At 36.2% G+C, this 27,159-nt stretch overlaps 1 protein-coding gene across 1 annotated transcript; it reads right to left on the bottom strand.

Annotated features, from left to right (window-relative positions):
- Positions 1-15,417: 15,417 nt before the first annotated feature.
- irx1a (iroquois homeobox 1a) lies at positions 15,418-24,593 on the bottom strand. Its single transcript, XM_027149472.2, has 4 exons — positions 24,046-24,593; positions 19,700-20,657; positions 18,877-18,940; positions 15,418-15,783 (listed from the first exon to the last, which is right to left on the bottom strand). The coding sequence occupies exons 1-4, from the start codon at positions 24,322-24,324 to the stop codon at positions 15,750-15,752; spliced, it is 1,335 nt and encodes a 444-aa protein (XP_027005273.1). The 5' UTR covers positions 24,325-24,593; the 3' UTR covers positions 15,418-15,749.
- Positions 24,594-27,159: the final 2,566 nt, after the last annotated feature.

The following is a 27,159-nucleotide window of genomic DNA, read 5'->3' as shown; positions in this document are numbered from 1 at the left end:
ACAATCTCTTGACGCTGCTTCGCCAAACATTCCACCGACGGCAAGATGGAGGCCTGATTAAGAGCTAGCGCCGGGTAGCACTTCCGACGTTTTGTGCTAGACGGTGTGATTAGCGCCATATTTTGCAGCATAATTCTCTGTCAAAAGTAGATTAAAAACCTGTTCAGTCTTTCCACATGAATATCGATATGACGCAAGGATAAACATTCTGTGTGTGCTAATTCATGCTAGCATCATATCACTAGATGCATTTTTTGCTTTGAGAACTGTTTACCAAAATAACCAGTTTTGGAAACAGTCATTTTAGCATCTTGCTACAAACTTTTAAATCTGTCTTAAGTTTTAAAAGCAGAACCTGGGTCACAACTTGAAAGCATGAAGCCAGGCTTTAGAAATGTTAACACAGAGATTAGCAACAACAGAAATTGCTAACAAGGAGGCATTGCACAGTGCTAATGCTTTGATTTTTATTATTAGCAGTCTATGATAAATAAGTTTTTTTAGTGAGAAAGTACAGTTGTTTCTGTGTTAAGATGTGCAAGCTGTATTTATCATACTAACTGCTACCCGCAGGTTTGTTTTGAGATCTAATGCTAAGTGTTGTAGCCTTATCTAATGGCTAATGTTTTCTTGCGTTTCTTGTTTCTTGGTGAAATCGGACAGCTTTTTCTCCCTCAATTGGATTGTGAATCTTTAAATTTTACTTTTACATTTGGAGCTTATACTTCAACTTTAACTGTCACTTGAGTCAAGAAGTTTTACACTCTCTGGCTAGCATATAAGTATATACCATATTTCATACAAAACAAGCATAAACACCAAAAAGCTACACTTTTAGATTGTTCGTTTTAAATGTAATCTGTTAATTTTTTTTCATGTAAAAATCCTCTTTGTTGAACCTTCTTTCATGCTATGTGCATTTACTTATTTAGCATTACTGTAAAGATTACTTTAGTTTTCTGAAGGAACTGATTCTGAGGCTAATTTTCTTTTCAAAAACCGCAGCAGTTCTGGAAAGCAGTCGAGTTGTCCGTAGATCCAGCGAGACTCTGTGAATGAAACATATGGCTTCAGCTTCACAAGCTGGTTTTTGATATAAGGAAAATGTATTTTGCTTTCTAAACAAAAACATTTAGCATTTCCTCTTCTTCCATCCTGAAAGATTTGGCTTGTTATTTTATTAAGAGGCGCACATGAAAAGCGCTCAGGTACGGCCAGGGTCATTTGGGCAGCGACCGAATTTCCCCCTCGCCTTTGTGTCATCTTAATTGTCTGTCATTTGTGTCTGCAGGCCAAAATAAAAGCGACGTGCACATGAAAGATGGAGCTTGGCCCTCTTTTTCATCGGCGGATCTGTTTCCCAGCGGCCCCCGGGGCTTGTGTTACGGACCTCATAAAAGTGTCTCTTGTTTCACAGTCACGATGCTTTGTCTGATCTGTCAGGCCGAGTTTGTGGGCAAATTCTTTCTGCGAGTAACAGAAACTCAACATTCAGGGTTTTAGCGCAGGTTTCCCTTCATGTCCAGGAGGATGGGTTTGGGCAGGGTTTTATTTTTATTTCATTTCGAAGTTGAAATAAAGTTTTACACCTTTGAAAAGATTTTAAACAAGTAAATGACGGTGAATAATCAGGTAAACTTTGGTATATTGATTAATTAAACCATGTTAATTCTCTTTCCCTCTGAAGCATGTGCTCATCCGATTTGTTTTATTTCTTTATTACCTTATTTCACCTACTTTTTCCTTACACACGTTTACCTCACATATTTCAATGCTCACACATTTACCTCACACACTTTTCTGTTCACACATTTACATCACAGACTTCAGTGCTCACACATTTACCTCACACACTTTTATGTTCACACTTTTACCTCACACACTTTTACCCTCACAATCTTTTCCTCTCAAAACTTTTTCCTCACACACTTTATAATCAGCATTTTTACCTCACACTTTTCAGTGTTTCCCTTCCCAAACATTTTCCTTACACATTTTTTCCTCTCATACACTTTTTCCTCACATGCTTTTCCCTCTCATATTTTTCTCACACACCCCCACACCCAAACTCCTCAAACACTATTTCTCTCAAAACACTTTTTCCCTCACACACTTTATTCTTACACTTTTCCCTTGTACATTTTTACTCTCACTTTTTTCACACTTTTTCCTGACACGTTTACAATCATTTGTTCCTTTCACACTTTATCAAAAACTTTTTCCTCTCACACTTTTCCCTCACAGAATTTTTCCTCACAAACCTTTCCCACACACACTTTTTTTTTCCTCAAACATGATTTCTCTCAAAATACATTTCCACTCACACAACTTTTCTTTACACAACTTTTCCTCACACGCTTTTTCTTCACAGAATTTGACCTCACGTTTTTCTCCCTCGAATTTTTTTCCTTCTAAGTCTTTCCTTATTTGTCTGTACTTTACCTCCTTAAGCTAATCTAATGTCACCTGATGTTAAAGCTCTAATCATACCTGAGATATGCATGATTTTAGAAATATATATTAGTAATATATTTTACTTTAGCTAGCAAGTTATAATATAAAAACTAATGAGCTCAAAGAGTTTTGCAAACTGTTCACTTTTCTATTTCTCCTCAATGTTTGATGAATTAAATTCCACTAAAAGCTCAAATTAGGAGCTGTGGGATTTAAACAGCCAAGAAACCTGATAGAAGAATTCTTTTCTGCATTTCTGACACTCTTTCCAGCTCCAAATGTGTTTATTTAAGTTTTTGAAAGCCCTGGAGCGTTAATGTGCAGGAGTTCCTTTAGATGGTAAAGGTTGAATCAATTCTGAAAGCAGTTACACAGTTAAAACAAATTAGATGTCAAAAAAAAAAAAAAAAAGAAGAAGAATTGCTCCATTTAACAAGGTAAGGAGGTGAAGTGAATTTGGACAGGACGATCTGCGTAATGTGAAAGCCAGAATGACCCGCCGTCTGCGACATTTATTTACATTGTGGGCTAAATGTTATGGTGTGTTAATTTCCTGTCAGAAATCACACACCTAGCCCAAGCACATGATACACGGGGTACTTTCTGTGTGGTAAACAAGGTACACGAGAAAGTTAGAAGCACGGAGTGGAAGATCATGGCACTGTTCTATGCAGTTTTCTTTTCACTACAATCCTCCATGCAAGAAAGAAAGAAAGAAAGAAAGAAAGAAAGAAAGAAAGAAAGAAAGAAAGAAAGAAAGAAAGAAAGAAAGACAAAAGTCTGAAAGGTGACAGGAAGGAAGGAAGGAAGGAAGGAAGGAAGATGGGACAAAAGTCAGAAAGATAGCATGAAGAAAGTAAGACAGAAGGACAAGTTGGAAGGAAATAAAAAATGAAAAAAGGTACAGGAAGAAAAAAGAAATGAAAAAGGAAGGCAGCAAGCAAGGAAGGAAAGAAAAAATAGAGAAAGAAAGGAAGAAGAGAGAAATAACAGATATAAATAAAGGAGAGAAGAGAAGGTGGCAGGAGTGAAGAGAGGACGGAGAGAGAGAGAGAGAGAGAGAGAGAGAGGGAGTGTTCGAGTGAGAGTTGGAACAAATTGACGTGTGTGTAATTAGATGCAGAGTTTCTGCAGATATTTTTATATTGTTTTGACGTGTGATTAAAAAAATCCTCAAATTTTTTTTTTTTATATTATAATTATATTTCCATAACTTGTTTACCATCTTTCAGTCTGTAATTATCGGGAAGACACACACACATACACAGACACACATGTGTGTGATTTAAATGTTAGTGCCATTCATGGCTATAATTTTAAGATGAAAGTTAGCCCAAATTTGTCTTCAAGCACTTTTGTTTTGTTACTGTATAGGGACAGTGGGCTGTGTGTGTGTGTGTGTGTGTGTGTGTGTGTGTGTGTGTGTGTGTGTGTGTGTGTGTGTGTGTGTGTGTGTGTGTGACCATAAATAATGCAGATGGTGGTTAACACGGCCTCATCTGGCCTCCGTATGCTTTTCTAACTCTTCATGTGCACACCACGACTCGTTGGCCAGGAATTTCTTTAGTTAAATCACTCTGTCACATACCCTCCAAAATAATCATTACACACACACACACACACACACACACACACACACACACACACACACACACACACACACACACACACACACACACACACACACACACACACACACACAAAACCAGAACAACAAAATAAAAAGAAAGAAAGAAAGAAAGAAAGAAAGAAAGAAAGAAAGAAAGAAAGAAAGAAATAATAACATTGAGTAAATTAATATCCAAAAAAATGTAGAAATCTTAGAAATGAAGAAGAAATCTTGAGACATAAAAAGTAAAAATGAAAATAAAAAAAATGAGTAAATGAAAAAAAATTAAACAAAAAAGATAAAGAATAACCAAAACTGTTTACAACTAAACTTGAAAGCAGAAAACTAAAAAAAAAGTGTAGAATGGAAAGAAAGAAAGAAAGAAAGAAAGAAAGAAAGAAAGAAAGAAAATGACAAAGTAAAAAAAAATAAAGTGTAAAAAGGAAAAAGAATTAAAAACTAAACTCAATATACTGTATGAAACGTAAAATAAGGAAGGAAATAAAGGCAAAATTAAAGATATAAAAATGAAAGAAAGACAAATAAATAATGGAAAGGAATTAAACACTAAACTCATTAAACTAAATTTGAAACAAAAGAAAAAGATGGGGGAAAACACAAACAAACAAAAAGAATGACAGAAAGATATAATCACTCTGTACAGCTGTGAGGAACAGAAAAACATCTCAACAAGAACAGAACATCCAACCTTGAGGTGAACAAGCTTCAACAGCAGAAAGAACAACACCTCAGGTTCCTCTCCTGTTAGTCGAAAACACCAACCTGAGGATCTCTTGGGTTTGAAATAAAAACCCACACTGACGGTAAGAGGTCTTTAAACAAACCCTTAAAAAAACAGAAGGTTTAGTAGTCCAAATGCTAGCGTTATGTCCTACATGAGATGCTACGTTATTAGCCGTCACCATCTGCCACCATTATTGTCCAACACGTACTCATGTCTTTCACTTTCTGCCCCTCGTTCACTAGAACCTCAGCGTGCGGTTGCGCTGCATGAAGAGATAAGACAAGATTTATAAGCTCGCTAAAACGCTACGCCACCAACGTTACCAATCTGCTGAGGAAACAGGAAATGATCCGATGGCTATCTGACGCTCGGGCGGGAAAAATGACGCTTTAATAAACGTACTGCTACACCGAATTAGCTTCATCTGCTCCTCTGACTGCGACTCGGTTAATAAATAAAGACCAAAGTGCCAATATCAATGCGGCTAAATGACAAGAAGAGAAGGAGATGAGGCGAGCGTGATGGATGACTTTAAACACCAGCCATCCATTACTGTTCCTCTGAGCTGCTAGCATTCGGCTAAGAAAAATACATCATACACACTATATCAATACATAATTTACACACAAAAAAGTTAAACTAATTCTTGTAACACAAACAGAAATGTATGGGTTTTTTTTTGGTAGCTTCTGATCATAAAGAGTAAAAGTAAATAAACTTAATTCACAAAATAAGATTTCAACACAACAAGCCTTTAATTGTTTGGTGTTTTGACATTTGACATATTTTTTCATGATTGTTGAACAAATTTTTAAAAATGTATGCAAAAATTACCAATTTTTTTAAATAAATAAATAAACCAGCTCAGAGTTAATAGTAAACTTTATTTTGTTAATTTATATTTTTTTAATAAGTTAATAAAAAGAAGTCATTTAGTATTTCTTAATTTATCGCATACCACCCCGCTACTGCGATCCCTCCACTGGCTTCCTGTAGCTGCACGCATCAGATTCAAAACACCGATGCTGCCCTACAAAGCCAAAAATGGACCAGCTCCCTCTTACCTCAAAGCCCTCATCATTCCTCGCACCGCACCTCGCACCCTCCGATCTACCAGCACTGCTCGACTGGTTCCACCATCTCTCAGGGTAAGAGGCAAGTATACTACAAGACTCTTCTCTGTTCTGGCACCAAGGTGGTGGAACGAACTTCCCCTAGAGGTCCGGACAGCTGAGTCACTGGCTATTTTCAAGCGGCGGTTGAAGACCTACTTATTCAGGAAACACTTCAACTAGCACTTCTTTCCTTATCTTTTGCATAAAAAAATAAAAAATACAACCTTTTGACACTTTTTCATTGTAACTTTGAACAAATGTTTTAAACTCATGGTATCTTAAGTATGTAACCTAGTGAGCAGAATTAATGTATTCAATGTTAGAGATTTAAGCACTTATGTACGTACATTAAGGGCGTCTGTCAAATGCTGTCAATGTAAATGTAAATTTTTAAGTTTTAATTAAAATTTAGAATTGATATTTATTTATTTTCCTATTTCTAAAAATACACCTATAATTTAAAAAATATCCATGAACAACATTATTCTGAATATATATATTTTGGGGGCAGCTCGTGGTTGTTGGGGATGTTTGTTTTCTGCGGCGTCGGCTTGGATGCTCGGATCTCAAAAATTTGTTCGTATCTCAAGGCAAAAATTTGGTCGAATCACAGCTCGTATCTCAAAAAATTTGTATGTCGATGCACTTGTACCTGTGTGTGTGTAAATATATACACACACACACACAAACACACACACACACACATACACACACACACACACAAGGTGGCCATTCACTTTTGGTTGTTGTTAGCATTATTAGCATTCTTGTATTCCTGTCATGAGCCGAAACGTTGTGTGGTTCTTTTTTATATGTATTAACACAGTGATGTTAGCTTGTTAGCAACACAGATACGGTATGGTTAGAAAGTTTTATCGTCCTTTACTTCAGTAAGAAAGTATTTTTATTATATGTGAGTTTTAATGGGTTTTGACAAATGTTTGTTTTATTTTTGTTAAGTGATTACACCAAAGCAGTAGAGTTGTGTTGAACAGTGGTGTCTGTTGTGCACATGTTGAACGATAAAACTCTGCATTCCCTGACTTCCCGTTGGCCGAATCTCAAAGCCGCGTGATGGCATCGCATCACAGAGAAGCACCAGAGGAGTGAGTGTGTGTGTGTGTGTGTGTGTGTGTGTGTGTGTGTGTGTGTGTGTGTGTGTGTGTGTGTGTGTGTGTGTGTGTGTGTGTGTGTGGACTGTACTTGATTTAGAGTTAACTGTAAACTCCACCACATCCACACAATTAAAGTCTGGTTTCACGTTCTGGTAAATTACTGGATAGAAACAGCTTCTTTAAATCTATCATAATAATATTAAATATAAACCTCACCATTCAAACCACAAGTCCATGATATACAGAGTTCACGTAAGGAGCCTCCATTGTCAGAGAACATCACAACGTGAGAAACGGGGCTCAATTGTTTCAGGGACGATAGAAGTCGATAGAAGTGTACATGAATAAAATGACCACCGTGTGTATTAGTGTGTGTTAGAATCAGTGTGCGAACATGGATACATTGTCCATAGAAAAATCACAATTTAATTTCATTAAATGGCCCATTTCACCAAAAGTTAAAGAGACCCACTTTAAAATAATTTATAAGATATAACCGGTCGCTGACTTTCTTAGAAGAAGGTTTACATTTGATGTAGACCCTTGTGTTTTTTGTGAGGTGGCTGATGAGACTCTGGAACACATGTTCTTTATTTGCCGCGTATCTAACGGCTTCTGGTCTGAGATACACGACTGGCTGTCACTTAAGATGGATAATATCCCTACTTTCAACCTGTCACATACTCTTTTATATGGACAATATAGATTCATCAGTATCTGATTTCCTCAATATGATTATTATGATGGGTAAATATCATATTCATTGCAGTAAGTGGAGGTGTTCTAAGTCTTCTTTTGATTGGTTTATGAATGACTTTAAACTGTTTTTTTTCCTCACTGAAAAAGAACAAATCTACTAAAATTGCAAGGAAAATGTATAGTGACGTATCTAGGAAACTACTATTTTGATGAGTCTCTCCTTATGTACTGTTCTAGATATTTGTTTTCTACCTTTTTTAGCCTTTTTTGATTTGTGTATTTAAGCGTCTCCCTCTTTTTTGTTTTTGTTTTGTTTTTGTTTTTTTACTCTGTTCTTTTTTTTTTTTTTTAAGAAATTCTTTTGTACAGTGACATTTGTATTGTATATACACATGTTTATCCTGTTCCCTAACGAGAGTTTTGTATGTTGGTGCTTTTTGTTAATAATAATAATAAAAAAAAAAAAAATCTCAGTGTGTTGGTGTATTAGTGTGTATTAGTGTATTTAAGTGTGGGTTAGTGTATTAGTGTGTGTTAACGTGTATTAGTCTTTGTTGGTGTGGGTTAGTGTATTAGTGTGTTAGTGTGTGTTAATGTATTAGTATGTGTTAATGTGTGTAAATGTTTGTTGTTTTCTTAGTGTATTTTAGTGTGGGTTAGTGTATTCTTGTGGGTTAGTCTTTTAGTGTGTGTTAGTGTATTATTGTGGGTTAATGTATTACTGTGTGTTAGTGTATAAGTGTGTTGGTGTGCGGTAATGTATTAGTTTGTGTTAGTGTATTAGAGTGGGTTACTGTGTGTTGGTGTATTAGAGTGTGTTGGTGTATTATGTTAATGTTAATGTTAATGTGGGTTAGTGCCTTAGTGTCAATTAGTGTGTTATTGTGTGTTAGTGTCTTGGTGTGTGTTAGTGTGGGTTAGTGCCTTAGTGTCGGTTAGTGTGTTGGTGTATTAGAGTGTGTTTGTGTGTTGGTGTATTAGACTGTATTAGTGTGTGTTGGTGTATTAGAGTGTATTAGTGTGTGTTGGTGTATTAGACTGTATTAGTGTGTGTTGGTGTATTAGAGTGAATTAGTGTGTGTATTAGAGTGTATTAGTGTGTGTTGGTGTATTAGAGTGTATTAGTGTGTGTTGGTGTATTAGAGTGAATTAGTGTGTGTTAGTGTGTGTTGGTGTATTAGAGTGTATTGGTGTGTGTTGGTGTATTAGAGTGTATTAGTGTGTTAGTGTGTGTTGGTGTATTAGAGTGTGTTAGTGTGTGTTGGTGTATTAGAGTGTATTAGTGTGTGTTGGTGTATTAGAGTGTATTAGTGTGTGTTGGTGTATTAGAGTGTGTTAGTGTGTGTTGGTGTATTAGAGTGAATTAGTGTGTGTTAGTGTGTGTTGGTGTATTAGAGTGAATTAGTGTGTGTTAGTGTGTGTTAGTGTATTAGAGTGAATTAGTGTGTGTTAGTGTGTGTTAGTGTATTAGAGTGAATTAGTGTGTGTTAGTGTGTGTTGGTGTATTAGTGTGTATTAGTGTGTGTTGGTGTATTAGAGTGTATTAGTGTGTTTTGGTGTATTAGAGTGTATTAGTGTGTGTTGGTTTATTAGAGTGAATTAGTGTATGTTAGTGTGTGTTGGTGTATTAGAGTGAATTAGTGTGTGTTAGTGTATGTTGGTGTATTGGAGTGCATTAGTGTGTCAGTGTGTGTTAGTGTATTAGTGTGTATTAGTGTGTGTTGGTGTATTAGTGTGTGTTGGTGTATTAGAGTGTATTAGTGTGTGTTGGTGTATTAGAGTGTATTAGTGTGTGTTGGTGTATTAGAGTGTATTGGTGTGTGTTGGTGTATTAGAGTGTATTAGAGTGTGTTAGTGTGTGTTGGTGTATTAGAGTGAATTAGTGTGTATTAGTGTGTGTTGGTGTATTAGAGTGTGTTAGTGTGTGTTGGTGTATTAGAGTGCATTAGTGTGTGTTGGTGTATTAGAGTGAATTAGTGTGTGTTAGTGTGTGTTGGTGTATTAGAGTGTATTAGTGTGTGTTAGTGTGTGTTGGTGTATTAGAGTGTATTAGTGTGTTAGTGTGTGTTGGTGTATTAGAGTGTATTAGTGTGTGTTGGTGTATTAGAGTGTATTAGTGTGTGTTAGTGTGTGTTGGTGTATTAGAGTGAATTAGTGTGTGTTAGTGTGTGTTAGTGTATTAGAGTGAATTAGTGTGTGTTAGTGTGTGTTGGTGTATTAGAGTGAATTAGTGTGTGTTGGTGTATTAGAGTGAATTAGTGTGTGTTAGTGTGTGTTGGTGTATTAGAGTGTGTTAGTGTGTGTTGGTGTATTAGAGTGTGTTAGTGTGTGTTTGTGTATTAGAGTGTATTAGTGTGTGTTGGTGTATTAGAGTGAATTAGTGTGTGTTAGTGTGTGTTGGTGTATTAGAGTGTGTTAGTGTGTGTTGGTGTATTAGAGTGCATTAGTGTGTCAGTGTGTGTTAGTGTATTAGTGTGTATTAGTGTGTGTTGGTGTATTAGAGTGAATTAGTGTGTGTTAGTGTGTGTTGGTGTATTAGAGTGCATTAGTGTGTGTTAGTGTAATAGAGTGAATTAGTGTGTATTAGTGTGTGTTGGTGTATTAGAGTGTATTAGTGTGTGTTGGTGTATTAGAGTGTATTAGTGTGTGTTGGTGTATTAGAGTGTATTAGTGTGTGTTGGTGTATTAGAGTGAACTAGTGTGTGTTAGTGTGTGTTGGTGTATTAGAGTGTGTTATTGTGTGTTGGTGTATTAGAGTGCATTAGTGTGTCAGTGTGTGTTAGTGTATTAGTGTGTATTAGTGTGTGTTGGTGTATTAGAGTGTATTAGTGTGTGTTGGTATATTAGAGTGAATTAGTGTGTGTTAGTGTGTGTTGGTGTATTAGAGTGAATTAGTGTGTGTTAGTGTGTGTTGGTGTATTAGAGTGAATTAGTGTTTGTTGGTGTATTAGAGTGTTTTAGTGTGTGTTAGTGTGTGTTGGTGTATTAGAGTGTATTAGTGTGTGTTGGTGTATTAGAGTGTTTTAGTGTGTGTTAGTGTGTGTCTGTGTATTAGAGTGTATTTGTGTGTGTTGGTGTATTAGAGTGTTTTAGTGTGTGTTAGTGTGTGTTGGTGTATTAGAGTGAATTAGTGTGTGTTGGTGTATTAGAGTGCATTAGTGTGTCAGTGTGTGTTAGTGTATTAGTGTGTATTAGTGTGTGTTGGTGTATTAGAGTGAATTAGTGTGTGTTAGTGTGTGTTGGTGTATTAGAGTGAATTAGTGTGTGTTGGTGTATTAGAGTGAATTAGTGTGTGTTAGTGTGTGTTGGTGTATTAGAGTGAATTAGTGTGTGTTGGTGTATTAGAGTGTATTAGTGTGTGTTGGTGTATTAGAGTGAATTAGTGTGTGTTGGTGTATTAGAGTGAATTAGTGTGTGTTGGTGTATTAGAGTGTATTAGTGTGTGTTGGTATATTAGAGTGAATTAGTGTGTGTTAGTGTGTGTTGGTGTATTAGAGTGAATTAGTGTGTGTTAGTGTGTGTTGGTGTATTAGAGTGAATTAGTGTGTGTTGGTGTATTAGAGTGAATTAGTGTGTGTTAGTGTGTGTTGGTGTATTAGAGTGAATTAGTGTGTGTTAGTGTGTGTTGGTGTATTAGAGTGAATTAGTGTGTGTTAGTGTGTGTTGGTGTATTGGAGTGTTTTAGTGTGTGTTAGTGTGTGTTGGTGTATTAGTGTGTATTTGTGTGTGTTGGTGTATTAGAGTGTTTTAGTGTGTGTTAGTGTGTGTTGGTGTATTAGAGTGAATTAGTGTGTTAGTGTGTGTTGGTGTATTAGAGTGAATTAGTGTGTGTTAGTGTGTGTTGGTGTATTAGAGTGAATTAGTGTGTGTTGGTGTATTAGAGTGAATTAGTGTGTGTTGGTGTATTAGAGTGTATTAGTGTGTGTTGGTATATTAGAGTGAATTAGTGTGTGTTAGTGTGTGTTGGTGTATTAGAGTGAATTAGTGTGTGTTAGTGTGTGTTGGTGTATTAGAGTGAATTAGTGTGTGTTGGTGTATTAGAGTGAATTAGTGTGTGTTAGTGTGTGTTGGTGTATTAGAGTGAATTAGTGTGTGTTAGTGTGTGTTGGTGTATTAGAGTGTATTAGAGTGTATTAGTGTGTGTTGGTGTATTAGAGTGTTTTAGTGTGTGTTAGTGTGTGTTGGTGTATTAGAGTGTATTTGTGTGTGTTGGTGTATTAGAGTGTTTTAGTGTGTGTTAGTGTGTGTTGGTGTATTAGAGTGAATTAGTGTGTTAGTGTGTGTTGGTGTATTAGAGTGTATTAGTGTGTGTTGGTGTATTAGAGTGTATTAGTGTGTGTTGGTGTATTAGAGTGAATTAGTGTGTTAGTGTGTGTTGGTGTATTAGAGTGTATTAGTGTGTGTTGGTGTATTAGAGTGTTTTAGTGTGTGTTAGTGTGTGTTGGTGTATTAGAGTGTATTTGTGTGTGTTGGTGTATTAGAGTGTTTTAGTGTGTGTTAGTGTGTGTTGGTGTATTAGAGTGAATTAGTGTGTTAGTGTGTGTTAGTGTATTCGAGTGAATTAGTGTGTGTTAGTGTGTGTTGGTGTATTAGAGTGAATTAGTGTGTGTTAGTGTGTGTTAGTGTGTGTTAGTGTTTTAGTGTGTGTTGGTGTGTGTTGGTGTATTAGAGAGTATAAATGTGTGTTAGTGTGTGTTGGTGTATTAGAGTGCATTAGTGTGTTAGTGTGTGTTGGTGTATTAGAGTGCATTAGTGTGTGTTAGTGTGTGTTGGTGTATTAGAGTGTGTTAGTGTTGATCTATTAGTATTAGTGTGTTATTGTGTGTTATTGTGGGTTAGTATATTAGAGAGACCAGTTTATTACTCATTACACAATTGAGTAAAATGAAATAAACACACACACACACACACACACACACACACACACACACACACACACACACACACACACACACACACACACACACACACACACACACACACACACACACACACACACATTCATCAATTGGTTCTGTTAAATTTGAGTTCAGTAATTCTGTTTGACATATTGTCCTTGTATTAGTGTGTGTTTGTGCTGTAGTGTGTGTTACTGTGTAAAAGTATCTATTACAGTATATCACTAATAGACTAGTGTCTACAAAGTGTGTATTAAAGTGTGTTACGGTGTGTTTTACTTTTCATTCATTTACTTATGTACGCCTGACAAAACTAAAGATTTACCAGATTATTATATTGTGTGTGTGTGTGTGTGTGTGTGTGTGTGTGTGTGTGTGTGTGTGTGTGTGTGTGTGTGTGTGTGTGTGTGTGTGTGTGTTAGATAGTTATTTAGGGATTAGTTTATCCTTTCCTTTTTCCTTTATGCTTTTCTTCCAAATTTTTTTAAACTGTCACATGAACAAATGTAAACTTAAAGAGAACTTCTGATGAAAAGTCTTCATCCGATCAGACAGATATTTCAAGCCTGATAGAAAAAAATCTGATAGCTGAACTCTAATGGTTCATTTCTGATGGTTAATGTCTGATAGTCTGGTCTGATAGTTAGACCGATAGCTTAAGTCTGATAGCTAATATCTGAGTTTATGTCTGATATCTAACATCTGATAATTAAAGTCTGGTCTAATAGTTAATGTCTGATAGCTGAAGTCTGATAGCTGAAGTCTAATAGTTAATGTCAATGTTTAAATCTGAGTTAAAGTCTTATTGCTAATGTCTGATAGCTAAAGTCTGAGGGTTAATATCGGATGGTTAATGTCTGACAGTTATAGTCTGATAAAGTCTGATAGCTAAGGTCTGATAATTAATGTCAGCATTTAAATCTGATAGCTAACATTTGATAGTTAAAGTGTGATATTTAAAGTCTTATATTTAATGTCTGATTGCTAAAGTCCAATAGCTAAAATTCCATAGCTAAAGACTGATAGTGAAATTTTGATATAAATTCTGAGTTAAAGTCTTATAGCTAATGTCTGATAGCTAAAGTCTTATGCTCAAATCTGATGGTTAATGTCTGATAGTTATAGTCGGATAAGGTCTGATAGTTAAGGTCTCATAGCTAAAGACAGATAGCTAAAGTCTAATGTCTAATTGTTAATTTATGATTAATTTATGATGGTTAATGTCTGATAGCTAAAGTCTGATAGTTAAAGTCTGGTCTGATAGTTAAAGTCTGATAGCTGTAGTCTGATAGCTAAAGTCTGATAGTTAAAGTCTGCTAGCTAAAGTCTGATAGTTAAAGTCTGCTAGCTAAAGTCTGATAGTTAAAGTCTGCTAGCTAATGTCTGAGAGTTAAAGTCTGCTAGCTAATGTCTGAGAGTTAAAGTCTGCTAGCTAATGTCTGAGAGTTAAAGTCTGCTAGCTGATGTCCGATGGTTAATTTCTGGTGGTTTATAGCTGATGATTAATGTATGATAGTTAAATTCTCATAGTTAAGGTCTAGTCTGATAGTTAAAGTCTAAGTTAAAGTCTTATCACTAAAGTCTGATAGCTGATGTCTGATGGTTAATTTCTGGTCTGATAGATAAAGTCTGGTCTGATAATTAAAGTGTGATAGCTGAAGTCTGGTCTGATAGTTAAAGTCTGATAGCTGAAGTCTGGTCTGATAGTTAAAGTCTGAGAGCTGAAGTCTAATAGCTAAAGTATGATAGTTGAAGTCTGACAGTTGATGTCTGATGGTTATTGTCTGCTGGGTAATGTCTGATAGTTCAAGTTTGATAGCTAAAGCCTGATAGCTAAAGTCTGATAGTTAATTTCTGGGTCTGATAGCTGAAGTCTGATAGCTGAGGTCTGTTAGCTGAAGTCTGATAGTTTGAGTCTGATAGCTAACGTCTAATAGTTAAAGTTTGAGTTAAAGTCTGATAGTTAAAGTCTGATAGCTGAAGTCTGATAGCTGAAGTCTGATGGTTAATGTCTGATGGTTAAAGTCTGATAGTTAATGTCTGATAGTTAATGTCTGGTGGTTAATGTCTTATAGTTAAAGTCTGATAGCTAAGGTCTGATTGCTAAAATCTGATAGCTGAAGTCTGATGGTTATTGTCTGCTGGGTAGTGTCTGATAGTTAAAGTCTGATAGCTGAAGTCCTATAGCTAAAATATGATAGTTAAAGTCTGACAGTTAAAATCTGATAGCTAATGTCTAATAGTTAAAGTCTGATTGTTAAATTCTCCAGTTCAGATCCTTCACTCTCCATAAACATTTTTATGTAAAGACCCTATAGAGCTAAGGTTTGTGTGCTGGATCCAATGCTTTAATACATGTGCATAGATTTCACCATTTATAGCCTGACAAATTAAGACAAAATTTTAAATGTGAACATGGTTGTACTGCTCTATTGGCTCTCTACTGTGTGTGTGTGTGTGTGTGTGTGTGTGTGTGTGTGTGTGTGTGTGTGTGTGTGTGTGTGTGTGTGTGTGTGTGTGTTTATTATAGAGGTTTCTTATCGATGAGCTGCTGAGATGATGGCAGGGTAGATTTCCAGGGATATAGATGATGTAACGTTGAAGTGTATACACACACACACACACACACACACACACACACACACACACACACACACACACACACACACACACATGCACACACACACACACACACACACAGAGAGAGAGAGAGAGAGAGAGAGAGAGAGAGAGAGAGAGAGAGAGAGAGAGAGAGAGAGAGAAAAGACGGGCTGGAAATGTCTCCATAATTTGTTGACTTTATTATAGACAAAATATATGATCTGCACAAACTCCGTCAAGTCACTATTTACAGATTTGAGACGCTGCATTTACAGAAAATAAAATAAAATAAACAACAACAAAAAAAAAATTATACAGGGAAAAATCATAAAAATGAATAAAAACACCAACACAGAGAGAGGAAGTCAAACCTACCCAATATCCCGGGATAAATTTAAGCGCTATTATTCTTATTAATATTATTAATATTAATATTATATTTACAAAACTCCAATATCCATATGTATTTATTTCCGTATTTCTTTTGTATTTTAGAGTCTTTATGTGAGGCGATCAGGTGGTGAGGACTCGATGAGGATTCCTGGGACTGTAAGAGACAGACACAAAGAAAAGTTTTGAAGTCTTCAGGATAGGACAGTGTGTATATTATCTGTTCATCATTATCCCAATATTCCTTGGGAACATTCGTTCAGAAAACTGTAGCGGTTGTATGATATATCGATCTTCATTTTTTGTGAAATATCTCAGCGATTCATTAGTGAGACTCGTGTAATGGTTTGGATGATATATCATTTAGTCTAATGATCGTGAGATATATCGATCCACAGCAAAATACGATGTCTGTAGCATTGAAACATGGTTTCCGAATATTGCTATATTTGTAAAGAATATTAGTTCATTCGTTAGCATGACTTCTAAAACCATGAAAAGGTTGACCAATATATTCTCTATCATTATTATTTCGATATTTTTAAAGAAATACTCAAACCGATGTACACATTAAGTTGTCATATAATATGTTGTATTTTTATTATTATTATTGTTATATTATAGAAATATTCACCCACAAGTGTAACCTATAGTCACATAAACTGATTGTATGATATATTGTTTATCGATCTTTTTATGATATTTGTGGGTGTGGTTTATGTACTACCTAAAATGCTTGTACAATTTATTTGTGATATTTGTGTTAAAGAAGCTACATTTCTTTTCATGGTACAATATCATCATTATTATTGTCAAAGTTTCAGAGCAAAAGTGTTAGCGTGAATTTTAGAAAGCTACGCTGGAATTGTTGTGTAATATATCGTTTCGGTTCAACACTACAGCAACGAATTTCACCCCAGAATCGAAACCTTCCAGTTTGCAACAATCCATTCTTTCATTTTTGCAGCGATATTTTAGTGGAATGAAAATGAATTTTTATTCAATGAAAATTTTTATTCAATGAAAACGATTTAAATGATGTAGTATTTTACTGTTGAAGCGATATTCTATAATGGAATTCAACTATAGATCCGTAAGCAATCCCAATTTACCTGCTTTAGCTAGCTGCAAAAAATGGTAGTTACAATTGTTCCTATAGTTGAAACTGTTGGTAGCTGTAAAGTTAATTATTATAGTGAGAATAGTTAGATTAGTTTTAATGCTCGATGGTTACAATGCTTTGCAACAGCTAAAATGTGTTTATGGTTAAAGTAGTTATTACAGTTAGTAAATTGGTTATGAGAGTTTCAGCAATTCTTCTTCTTCTTATTATTATTCTTCTTATTATTATATTATTAATTATCTGCATTGTTTACGTTAATTGTGATCGTTCTGGAGGTTATGATGATTTTGATAGTTTAGAGTTATAGTTACTATAGCTACACTAGTTATGAGTGTGAGGAAGGTTATGATAGTTATGATAGTTCTGCTTGTTATAGTAGTTCAAATAGTTCAGTTGTTAAAATTGCAGTAGTTACATAACAAACAGCAGTTACTGTATGTTACATTGGTTATGATAGTTAAAACAGATACAACAATTATGCTAGTTATGATGGTTATAGAAGCTATGGAGGTTACGATCTTTGTGAATGTTGTAATGGTTATGATTGTTATAGTAGTTATTATGGTAAATGATGGTTATGAAATTTAGGATGGTTATGGTAGTTAAAACAGTGGTTATGATAGTTATGACGGTTATGATAGTTATGTGAGTTATAACAGTCAAACTATTTGCAGTAATTACATAGCAAACAGCAGCTATGTTAATTATGATAGATATTGATACCATAGTCTCAGTAGTTGATGGTAATTCTGGTGATTATGATATCTTTGATAGTTGCAATTTGGTTCTTACAGTTTTTGGAGTTATGATATATTGCAGTGTGATATATTGCAGTGTATATATATTGCAGTGTGATATGTTACAGTAGTTCTGATAGAATCTTGAGGTTATTAAATTAACAAATTTAATTTAATTCCCTAAATATGGCTGTTAGCTAAAATGCAGTTCATTCACACTGTAAACCTCATAAAACTAAATTGCATAATGTAATGTAGTCAGAGAGTGGAGCAGAAAGGGGGGGGCAGACAGACAGACAGACAGACAGACAGACAGACAGACAGACAGACAGACAGACAGACAGACAGACAGAGACAAACTGAGACAGATACACCGACAGAGAGAGATAGAGGATGGAAAAGAGGGAGGGAGAGAGAGAGCTCTAATGCTGCTTCACTGCCCTGCCTGAAGGAGCTGTTCTGCGTTTGGGACACAGTATTTATAAGGAATGAGTGATGAGCATAAAGCCTGGAGAAAAGAACATCAGGGAGGGTCGCGGTTAAAAAGGGGGCAAATTTTCCCCCGAGGGGCTTTACTCACACACACACACACACACACACACACACACACACACACACACACACACACACACACGCACACATGCACACACACACACACACACACACACACACACACACACACACACACACACACACACACACACACACACACACACACACACACACACACACACACACACACACACACACACACACACACACACACACACACACACACACAGCCTCCCCTGAGACAGTGCATGCAAAGGGGTTTGACCTGCTTTGTCACACACTGTTTATTTTAAAGCACTAAACACTGAACCAATAATAATAATAATAATAATAATAATAATAATAATAATAATAATAATAATAATAATAATAATAATAATAATAATATACTTACTAGACAAATAGACAAACTATATAATATATATTTATAGATATTTATATAAAGATAAATATCTCAGATTATATGCTGTGCTAAACAAGAGAAATAAAATAAATAAGATCCATATTACAGTTTTAGTCTTTATTTAATTTCTTTCTCTTTTCAGCTCATACTGGGTTCCTGATAATGTTCTACAACAGCTGCATTTTCATTTTTTTTTTATTCATTATTTTTTTCTGATTCAGAAAAATAAGATTCATATTTTAATTTTGTTTTGAAGATTCAATTAATGCTTATTTATTTAGATCTGTAAGTCATTTTACCTTGTGGTGGAAATTATGACGTGTGTGTGTGTGTGTGTGTGTGTGTGTGTGTGTGTGTGTGTGTGTGTGTGTGTGTGTGTGTGTGTGTGTGTGTGTGTGTCTGTGTGTGTGTGTGTGTGTGTGTGTGTGTGTTTACCCGTCGTGAAGAGGTCTGAACGAGGACTTTGTGATGGTGTGTGTGGGCGACTCGACTCCCCGCTCTGACAAAAAAAAAAAAAACACAATCAATAATAAATGAGGTGATTATGGAGATGTGATCTGCACTGAACGGGTTAATAAATCACACACACACACACACACACACACACACACACACACACACACACACACACACACACACACACACACACACACACACACACAGAGCCAAGCGTTATCTGTTACTGACTCGACTGCGATCGTGCTTGTTTTCATTTTTATCTGCTTTAAAAGGAAGAGTGTGTTAAAAGATCAAAATGAAATCAACCCGATATAAAAAAAAACCACCCAAATAAACTGGTGAAGAAAGAAAGAGAAAAGTGGAAAAAAGCAAAATACACAATAAAAAAAAAAATAATAATAATAATAAAAAAAGCTTGAGTGTAAGGAGTCAGGGAAAAACAAACTAATAAATAAATAAATAAATAAATAAATAAATAAATAAATAAATAAATGTTTTAGTGATTAATCATAAAAAATAAAAAAATATATAATTATGACTTATTGTATAACAACATTTTTAAAAATGTAAAAAATGCGGACTAATATAGAATATACTGGAAATAAGAATTAAGCAAATATACATGATAAGGGAAATAAATAAGAAAGTAAGTATATAAACAATAAATAATGACATTTTTAGTCATTATTAAGAAAAAAAACATTTTTAATGATCATTAAATCCATTATTTTATCATTTATAATTGACAAATAATTTATTTTTTTTAAATAAATAAACTTCACAGTATGAGTAAAGAGACCTGTGTGTTTGGGGCTGAGCTGCTCAGGGCTTTTGTCCTTCTCCAGTACACTTTGTTGCTGTTGTTGTTGTTGTTGTTGTTGTTGTTGTTGTTGTTGTTGTTGTGTTTGATGCTGATGATGCTGATGCTGCTGATGAAGTTGGTTCTGATTTACTCCTACCAGCGAGCGGACGCTGAGCAGCGAGTTGTGGCTGCGGAAAGCTCCATTGTTCCAGCTGTGGATCTTGCTGATGGGGCAGGTGTACAGTTTGTGGTTGCCGAGGAAGGCCGGGTGTTGGACAGTGGCGTTTTTGGACACATCTGGTCTCGTTGCTGTTTCTGCTAGTGACCAGATCTTGGGTTTGCTGCTGACGGGGATCTGGAGCCCCGGTGATGTCATGACGGGCATGTTTTTGTTAAGGTTAGCATTAGCATTGTTGATGTGCACGTGCTCATGGGCATCGTCTCGCTCCTTCAGGAGTTTGCTTGCTCGCTTTTCCTCGTCCTCGTCTTCGTCATCGTCGTCCTCCTCCTCGCCGTTGCTTCGGTCCCCATCGTTCTCATCGATCTTATCGATGTCGATGCTCTCCAGGTCGATCTCCTCCTCATCCTCACGCTTGTCTTCGTTGTCGCTGCCGAAGATGATGCCATCCTCGCCGTCTTCGCTCTTGGGCCGCGCGCCCCATGTCACTTTGTTCTCCTTCTTGAGTCTTCGTCTGGCGTTGGCGAACCATGTGGACACCTGCGTGAGCGTCATCTTGGTGATGATGGCCAGCATAATCTTCTCGCCCTTGGTGGGATACGGGTTCTTCCGGTGCTCGTTCAGCCAGGCCTTCAGAGTGCTGGTGCTCTCACGCGTGGCGTTCTTGGGCCTTGATGCGTCGCCATACTGGAACCCAGCGTAGGGGTAGAACGCAGCAGGGGAGGCGTGGGCCGCAAAACTGACTCCAGGGCTGTCCTTTAGATCATATTGTGAACCCTGAAACACACACACACACATTAACCTTCAGCTCATCAGCTTTGAGAATTGCCTGAGTTCAAAACTATCACAATCTGTTAAATCTTCATATCTTTATGAAACTCTTTAGTGTTGAATCTCCATCTGTCCTCTTTAATCAACACCTTTTTACATAAGCGTTTAGTGCTAAGGACATTAACACTTTTTGATTATTATTATTATTATTAGGTGTTAAGGAAATGAGCTAAAAGTGTTAAGGTCTTGAATTCACATCAAGCGTTACAGTGTTGACTCAGTGTTTATTACACAGTGTTGATGTGTAATAAAAAGGCACTCTGTGTTAATTTAATACGGCATCAAAACATGAAAAACTGAATTTGGTGTTAGTTAATAGCCATAAGAAGAGATTCAATACTCAATACCTGTTTAGGTTTTACCACTTTTTTGGACCCAAATGAACACTGACATGAATTTAACAGCACAATAAGATTCAATCTCAATTCAACACTGGACACAGGACACTGGGGTGTTTGTTTAATTCAGCGTATAGCTTTTCTGTTGTACATTTACAGCTAGAGGAGATGCATGGGTCATTAGACGAGTTAATTCCACACTAAAAGAGCAGGAGATTAACACCGTGCGATGCTCTAATCAGATTCACCCTTTAAATACATGCTAACTTTTTTTCAGCTGTGTAGAAGTGGTGTTAACCTGACGCCCTAAGATCTCGGCGTGTTAGGATTCAAATACTTTCCGACTACAGTGTCTCACAGTTAACACCTACAGCACTAAACCAGTACAAATCGATGATAATAAGAGTGGAATAAACACTGTACAGTCGCAGAACACTGTATGAAATTTGGTGAACATTACCAATGCAAGAGTATAATGTGATTCGCCATGATGATGAACACTGAAAGTAGCGTACGAGTTAACAGTAGTTAATTAAACACTGTGGGGCAACTGAACACTGAGTGTTAAATAAGCACAGACTCTTAAATACTGAGTACATCCACAATCCACATTAAATAAGACTTAACGCTAGAAGTTAATACAAAATGAACACTTTGAGCTAACACTGTAGGGTAACGAAACAAAGTGTTAATACTGTAAACTTAAGAAACACTCATCAAATAAAGACTATAATAAGGAAGGCTATAGATTTATAGTTTTGAACAACATAGATCAATTAAACACTGCAGGCTACTTTGACGCTCCAAAGTTAACACAGAAGCTTAAACATTCAAAATTGTTAGCGTTTTTCAAAGTTAACCAAACACCACAATATCAAAGGAAGACTTTAAACACTGCACTGAACACCAGGCACTATAGGTTCACCAAACACTGCTGATAGAGTTACGTAAACAATGCGACCAACTGCATGTTAATCAAACACTAAGATTTTAGGTGTTCTTTAAATACTACAGCAGATCAGTGTTTCCCAATCTTGTTCCTGGAGCCTGAACTTTCAGTGTTTCTGACTCAACACAAGTGAAACACTGCTGCTGAAGGTGATTAACACCAAGTGTTTATTTACATCCACTAGCGTGTGAACTCACCACATCGGATATAACCTCAACACCATGTGAAACACAGAAGGGATTTAAAAAAAAAAAATCTAAAATCGAAATAAAATGTCGCTCACAGATCCAATCAGTTCACTTGATAAATAGATATTTTCTCTGTCTGTTTACATAAATGTAAAGAACACTATAAATGATAAATATAAAACATAATGATGTCCACTGTAAACTCCAATGAATTCTTTTTAAGTGTTTAATCCAATACTCAACACATGTTAAGAAAAAATGCAGAATTCAGCTTTATATATATATATATATATATAAACTGTAAAGTGTTTATTTGACTTTTGTAAAGTGTTTTTATCCCCTATAAAAATGTAAATAAAGTGGAGTATGAAACATATCAAAGCTTTGGTTCCATCTCTCCACTTCACATGATTCGATTCAACACTGTGCTGTTTCTTTTCTCTCATTCAGATCATCAGATTTAACCTTTGACCTAAAGCAGCAGGACGTCTGCTATTGTGTGACGTGAGAAAATGACACGCAGAACGTCAGACTAAAACGGTGACGTGTTAAATGTGGACAAAATTAATTACATTTTGGATTGAAAAAGATATTTAAGTGTCAAACACAGGCCTGAAGGACAACCAGGAGTGGTGGGATTTTAGATAATTATATTACACTCTTAGGAAATAAACGTGGTTATTAAATTGTCTCCACATTTTAGTCCAAGACATCAGAGCAGATGATCAGATTAGGGTGGGAAAAAAATAGTATTATAAAATTCACTCTAAAAATACAGCATTTCATTACAGTTCACATCCATTAAAAAAAAAACTAAATAACACACACACACACACACACACACACACACACACAACTAAATATATAATTTAAAAAATAAAAATAAATAAACAGCTTAAATCAAAGTTAAATTATAATCTCAAATCAAGATGTTGATTTTATCCCAAATGGATTCATGTCACTACGTTTCGTTTGAATCAATCTACAGAAATCGTTTTTTTCCTCTACAAATAATCAACAAATTCATCTGCAATTTTAACACCAAACTACATTAACGTTGCTGTATTTTTTGTTTTGTTTTGTTTTGTTTCTGTGACATTGGGAGAAAAAAGGGAGACATCATCCAGCTTTACTAAATATAATCTAACACCGGGACGTGACGCAACACTTTGGCGCACATTTCCTTCCAAATAGTTTTAACGATCGAATGAATTATTTCTAAAAACAAATTATTCATCAGATCACAATCTAGCGATGAAAACAACTCAGTGAAATAATGTTTTTTCCCTTTAAGGCAGTTTAACCTGGTGATTTTTGTCAGTGTGACTGATGCGCCGTTTTCTCCCGTTAAAGCGTGACATTTTTTATTATTTACATTTTTAATCGCTTAATAAATTTAAAGAAAAAAAATCACATTAATTTATCAAAATAAATAATTTCAACGTAATAATAATACTTTTTAGTAAATAAGCTACCAGTGAGTGAGATAAAAATCGGACAGTTTTACTCCCTTTAAAGATTAAAAAAACCGCCAGGAAACTTTTCATATATAACTGAGCTAAAACCGAAATAAAAATATAAATCGAAATAAAATGAGAGTTCTCCCGTTAATTGATTGACATACAAAATGTATAGATCCTGTTGATGTACAAGATTACTCTTAAATATTTCAATTTATAAATCGCATTTAACTGTGAATTAAGGATTTTTCTTTTAATAGTGAGCTAAATATTTTTGTAAGGCAATAAGTTTCCATTCTGACAAATAGTCATTATTATTATTATTATTATTATTATTATTATTATTATTTGTTTGTTTCTTTTTTGTTGATTTTCTGTCTTCAAATAATTCACGCTTACCATTTGGGAGAAGAGCGCGAGCTCGGCGGCGCTGGTGTACGGCAAGAACGCGCCGTAGCCGTACGGGTGCGCGTACACGCCACCGGCGCCGCCGGCTCCTGCCGCGAGCAGCGAGGTGACGGCGCACGCGCTCCCCGCCACGTCGCAGTTGGCCCCTCGCGAGGACGCGGCGGAAGGTGGAGACGCGGGAGACACTGATGACGGCGCGAGAAGCTGCCGGTCAGCCGCCGCTCCAACACCGTAAAGGTACTGCGGGTAGCCCAGCTGCGGGAACGACATGTCCGTATAACGAAAAACAAAACAAACAAACAAAAATCAAACACCCGAGGAAGAAAAAAAAAAGAGATCCGAACTCTTTCAACCTCCCCACTCTCTGTCTCTCTCTCACTCTCTCTCTCTTTCTCACTCTCTCGTGCGCTCCGTGTTTTCTCCGCAGAAGTCCGTGAAAGAATGCGCGAGAGCTGAACGCTGAGTTCGAAATGATGCGTTCTCCGCCTCCTCGCGCGCTCTGCTCTCCACCTCCTCCTCTGTGTACAGCTCATGCAAAATCTCGCCGTTCTAAACCTCTCACGTGCGCGGGGCTTCCACCGGAGTTCTGATGCCTTTGATTGGCGTTTGAGCCAAAAAAAAAAAAAAAAAAAAAAAAACACTGAGTGAACCGAGTCAGGCTCCTCCTCGCGCGCGCTTGTGGACCGTTTTCCCCTCTTTTTACAGAGTGCACAGAGCAACTTTTATGCTTGTAGAAAAATTTAAAGTGTATTATTATTATTATTATTATTATTATTATTATTATTATTATTATTATTATTATATGCAGAATATAATTATTTTGCTGCTGAATCCCAGCTGTGAGTCTCGTGCACACAATTCCCAGGATACTCGAGATCCACTTCAGTCCAAAAAAAAAAAAAAGAAAGAAAGAAAAGAAAAGTAAAAGAAAAAGAAAAAGAAAAAGAAAAAGAAAAAACGCTAGACGTTTATTCATTATTCGTTCATATCATTTTTAAACTTTTCATTCAAATCATAAATTTGAATAAAATGTACTTTGTGAGTATTCAAAACTACACAAATATTAAGTCTGAAAACATATCAAATCTTTTTTTAAACCTGTAATATTTTAGTTTAGTTTAGTTTAGTTTAGTTTAGACCCCGAGCATCTAGACACAGTTAATTGATTAAAATTCAAATTAAAATATTATGTCTCAATTTTTTTAGCTATTAAAAAATATTTCTAGACATTTATATATTTCTGGGTGTTGAATGATATATTTTTCACATTTTTTTTACTTTTAAATGTTGGGAAACATATATTATTATAATAATATATTATTATAATAGTATATTACAATATTTACACTCACGGCTCTGTTCACCGAACGTTAATGATAAGAATGCGCGTGCGTATTTCCACACGACGTCATCACCATTATTGTTATGATAGTTTTGTTTTCTTTTTTAGGAAGTCGCCGATTACTTATATTTGATGTGTACAAATATTGGTTATGATTAGTATGTGTGTGTGTGTGTGTGTGTGTGTGTGTGTGTGTGTGTGTGTGAGAGAGAGAGAGAGAGAGAGAGGGTGAGGGTGAGAGAGGGAGAGAAGCAGAGAGAGGATGTGAGAGAGAGAGAGAGAGAGAGAGAGAGAGAGAGAGAGAGAGAGAGAGAGAGAGAGAGAGAGAGACGCTTGTGTCTGTGTAGAGGATTAAAGGGGAAAAGCGAGTGTTAAAAAGCGCTGCTGCGCACGCGGAGAGACACTTATTCAATCACACACACACACACACACACACACACACACACACACACACACACACACACACACACACACACACACACACAGAGAGAGAGAGAGAGAGAGAGAGAGAGAGAGAGAGAGAGAGAGAGAGTTGTTAATGCGAGCTAATGATTTTTAAACTCGCTATCGACAGGACATAAACACACTCCCACCCTCGCGAGAGAGAGACAGATAGACACACACACACACACACACACACACACACACACACACACACACACACACACACACACACACACACACACACACGCACGCACGCACACACACACACACACACACACACACACACACACACACACACACACACACACACACACACACACACACACACACACACACATTCATAGAGATAGAAAGGGAGATGAAGTGTGTGTGTGTGTGTGTGTGTGTGTGTGTGTGTCTGTCTGTCTGTCTCTCTATCTGTCTCTCTCTCGCGAGTGCGCGCGCATTCTTACGTGGAGAAATGTCTTCACACACAAGCACACGCACACGCACACACACCCACCCACCCACCCACCCACCCACACACACACACACACACACACACACACACACACACACACACACACACACATACACACACAGATAGAGAGGGAGATGAAGTGTGTGTATGTTTGTGTGTGTGTGAAGACATTTCTCCACGTCCACACATCTTGTGTAATGTTCTTCTTTGGTGATGTGTCTTTCTCTCTTCCTGTCTCTCACACACTTTACAAAAATCATTATTATTATTATTATTATTATTATTATTATTATTATTATTATTATTATTATTATTATTATTGTTGTTGTTGTTGTTGTTGTTGTTGTTGATATTGATGATGATGTACTTTGTGTTACGATAATTGTGTAATATAATAATGTTATAGCTTGGGAGTGATAGAGTGTGTGTTCAGAGCGAATAAGTTAATATCTACTTTTAGATTTATCCTAAAGATAATGAGATAAAGAATGAAAGAAAGAAAATAAAGAGAGAGCAGGAAGAATGTCAAGACTAGATGATGTTACAAAATCCAACAGTATAACATCTATCTATCTATCTATCTATCTATCTATCTATCTATCTATCTATCTATCTATCTATCTATCTACACACACACACACACACACACACACACACACACACACACACACACACACACACACACACACACACACACACACACACAATAGCATGCTTTAGGACATGTTGTATGTTGTTTGTGTGTGTGTGTGTGTGTGTGTGTGTGTGTGTGTGTGTGTGTGTGTGTGTGTGTGTGTGTGTGTGTGTGTGTGTGTGTGTGTGTTAATGCTGCTGCACATTTAACACTTAATGCCTGAAG

Source organism: Tachysurus fulvidraco, chromosome 3, assembly GCF_022655615.1.
Source record: "Tachysurus fulvidraco isolate hzauxx_2018 chromosome 3, HZAU_PFXX_2.0, whole genome shotgun sequence".
NCBI lineage: Eukaryota > Metazoa > Chordata > Actinopteri > Siluriformes > Bagridae > Tachysurus > Tachysurus fulvidraco.
The sequence above is the reverse complement of the archived record's forward strand: the minus strand, read 5'-3'. Positions and strand labels throughout refer to the sequence as shown.

What these genes read in the sequence shown, in the direction of transcription:
- irx1a (XM_027149472.2), bottom strand. Translation starts at nt 24,324, where the DNA reads ATGTCGTTCCCGCAGCTGGGCTACCCGCAGTACCTTTACGGTGTTGGA. An exon ending in TCGCGCTCTTCTCCCAAATG is followed by an intron (nt 20,658 to 24,045) that starts GTAAGCGTGAAT and finishes TGTGTGTTTCAG; the next exon opens with GGTTCACAATATGATCTAAA. An exon ending in GCTCAGCCCCAAACACACAG is followed by an intron (nt 18,941 to 19,699) that starts GTCTCTTTACTC and finishes TTTTTTTGTCAG; the next exon opens with AGCGGGGAGTCGAGTCGCCC.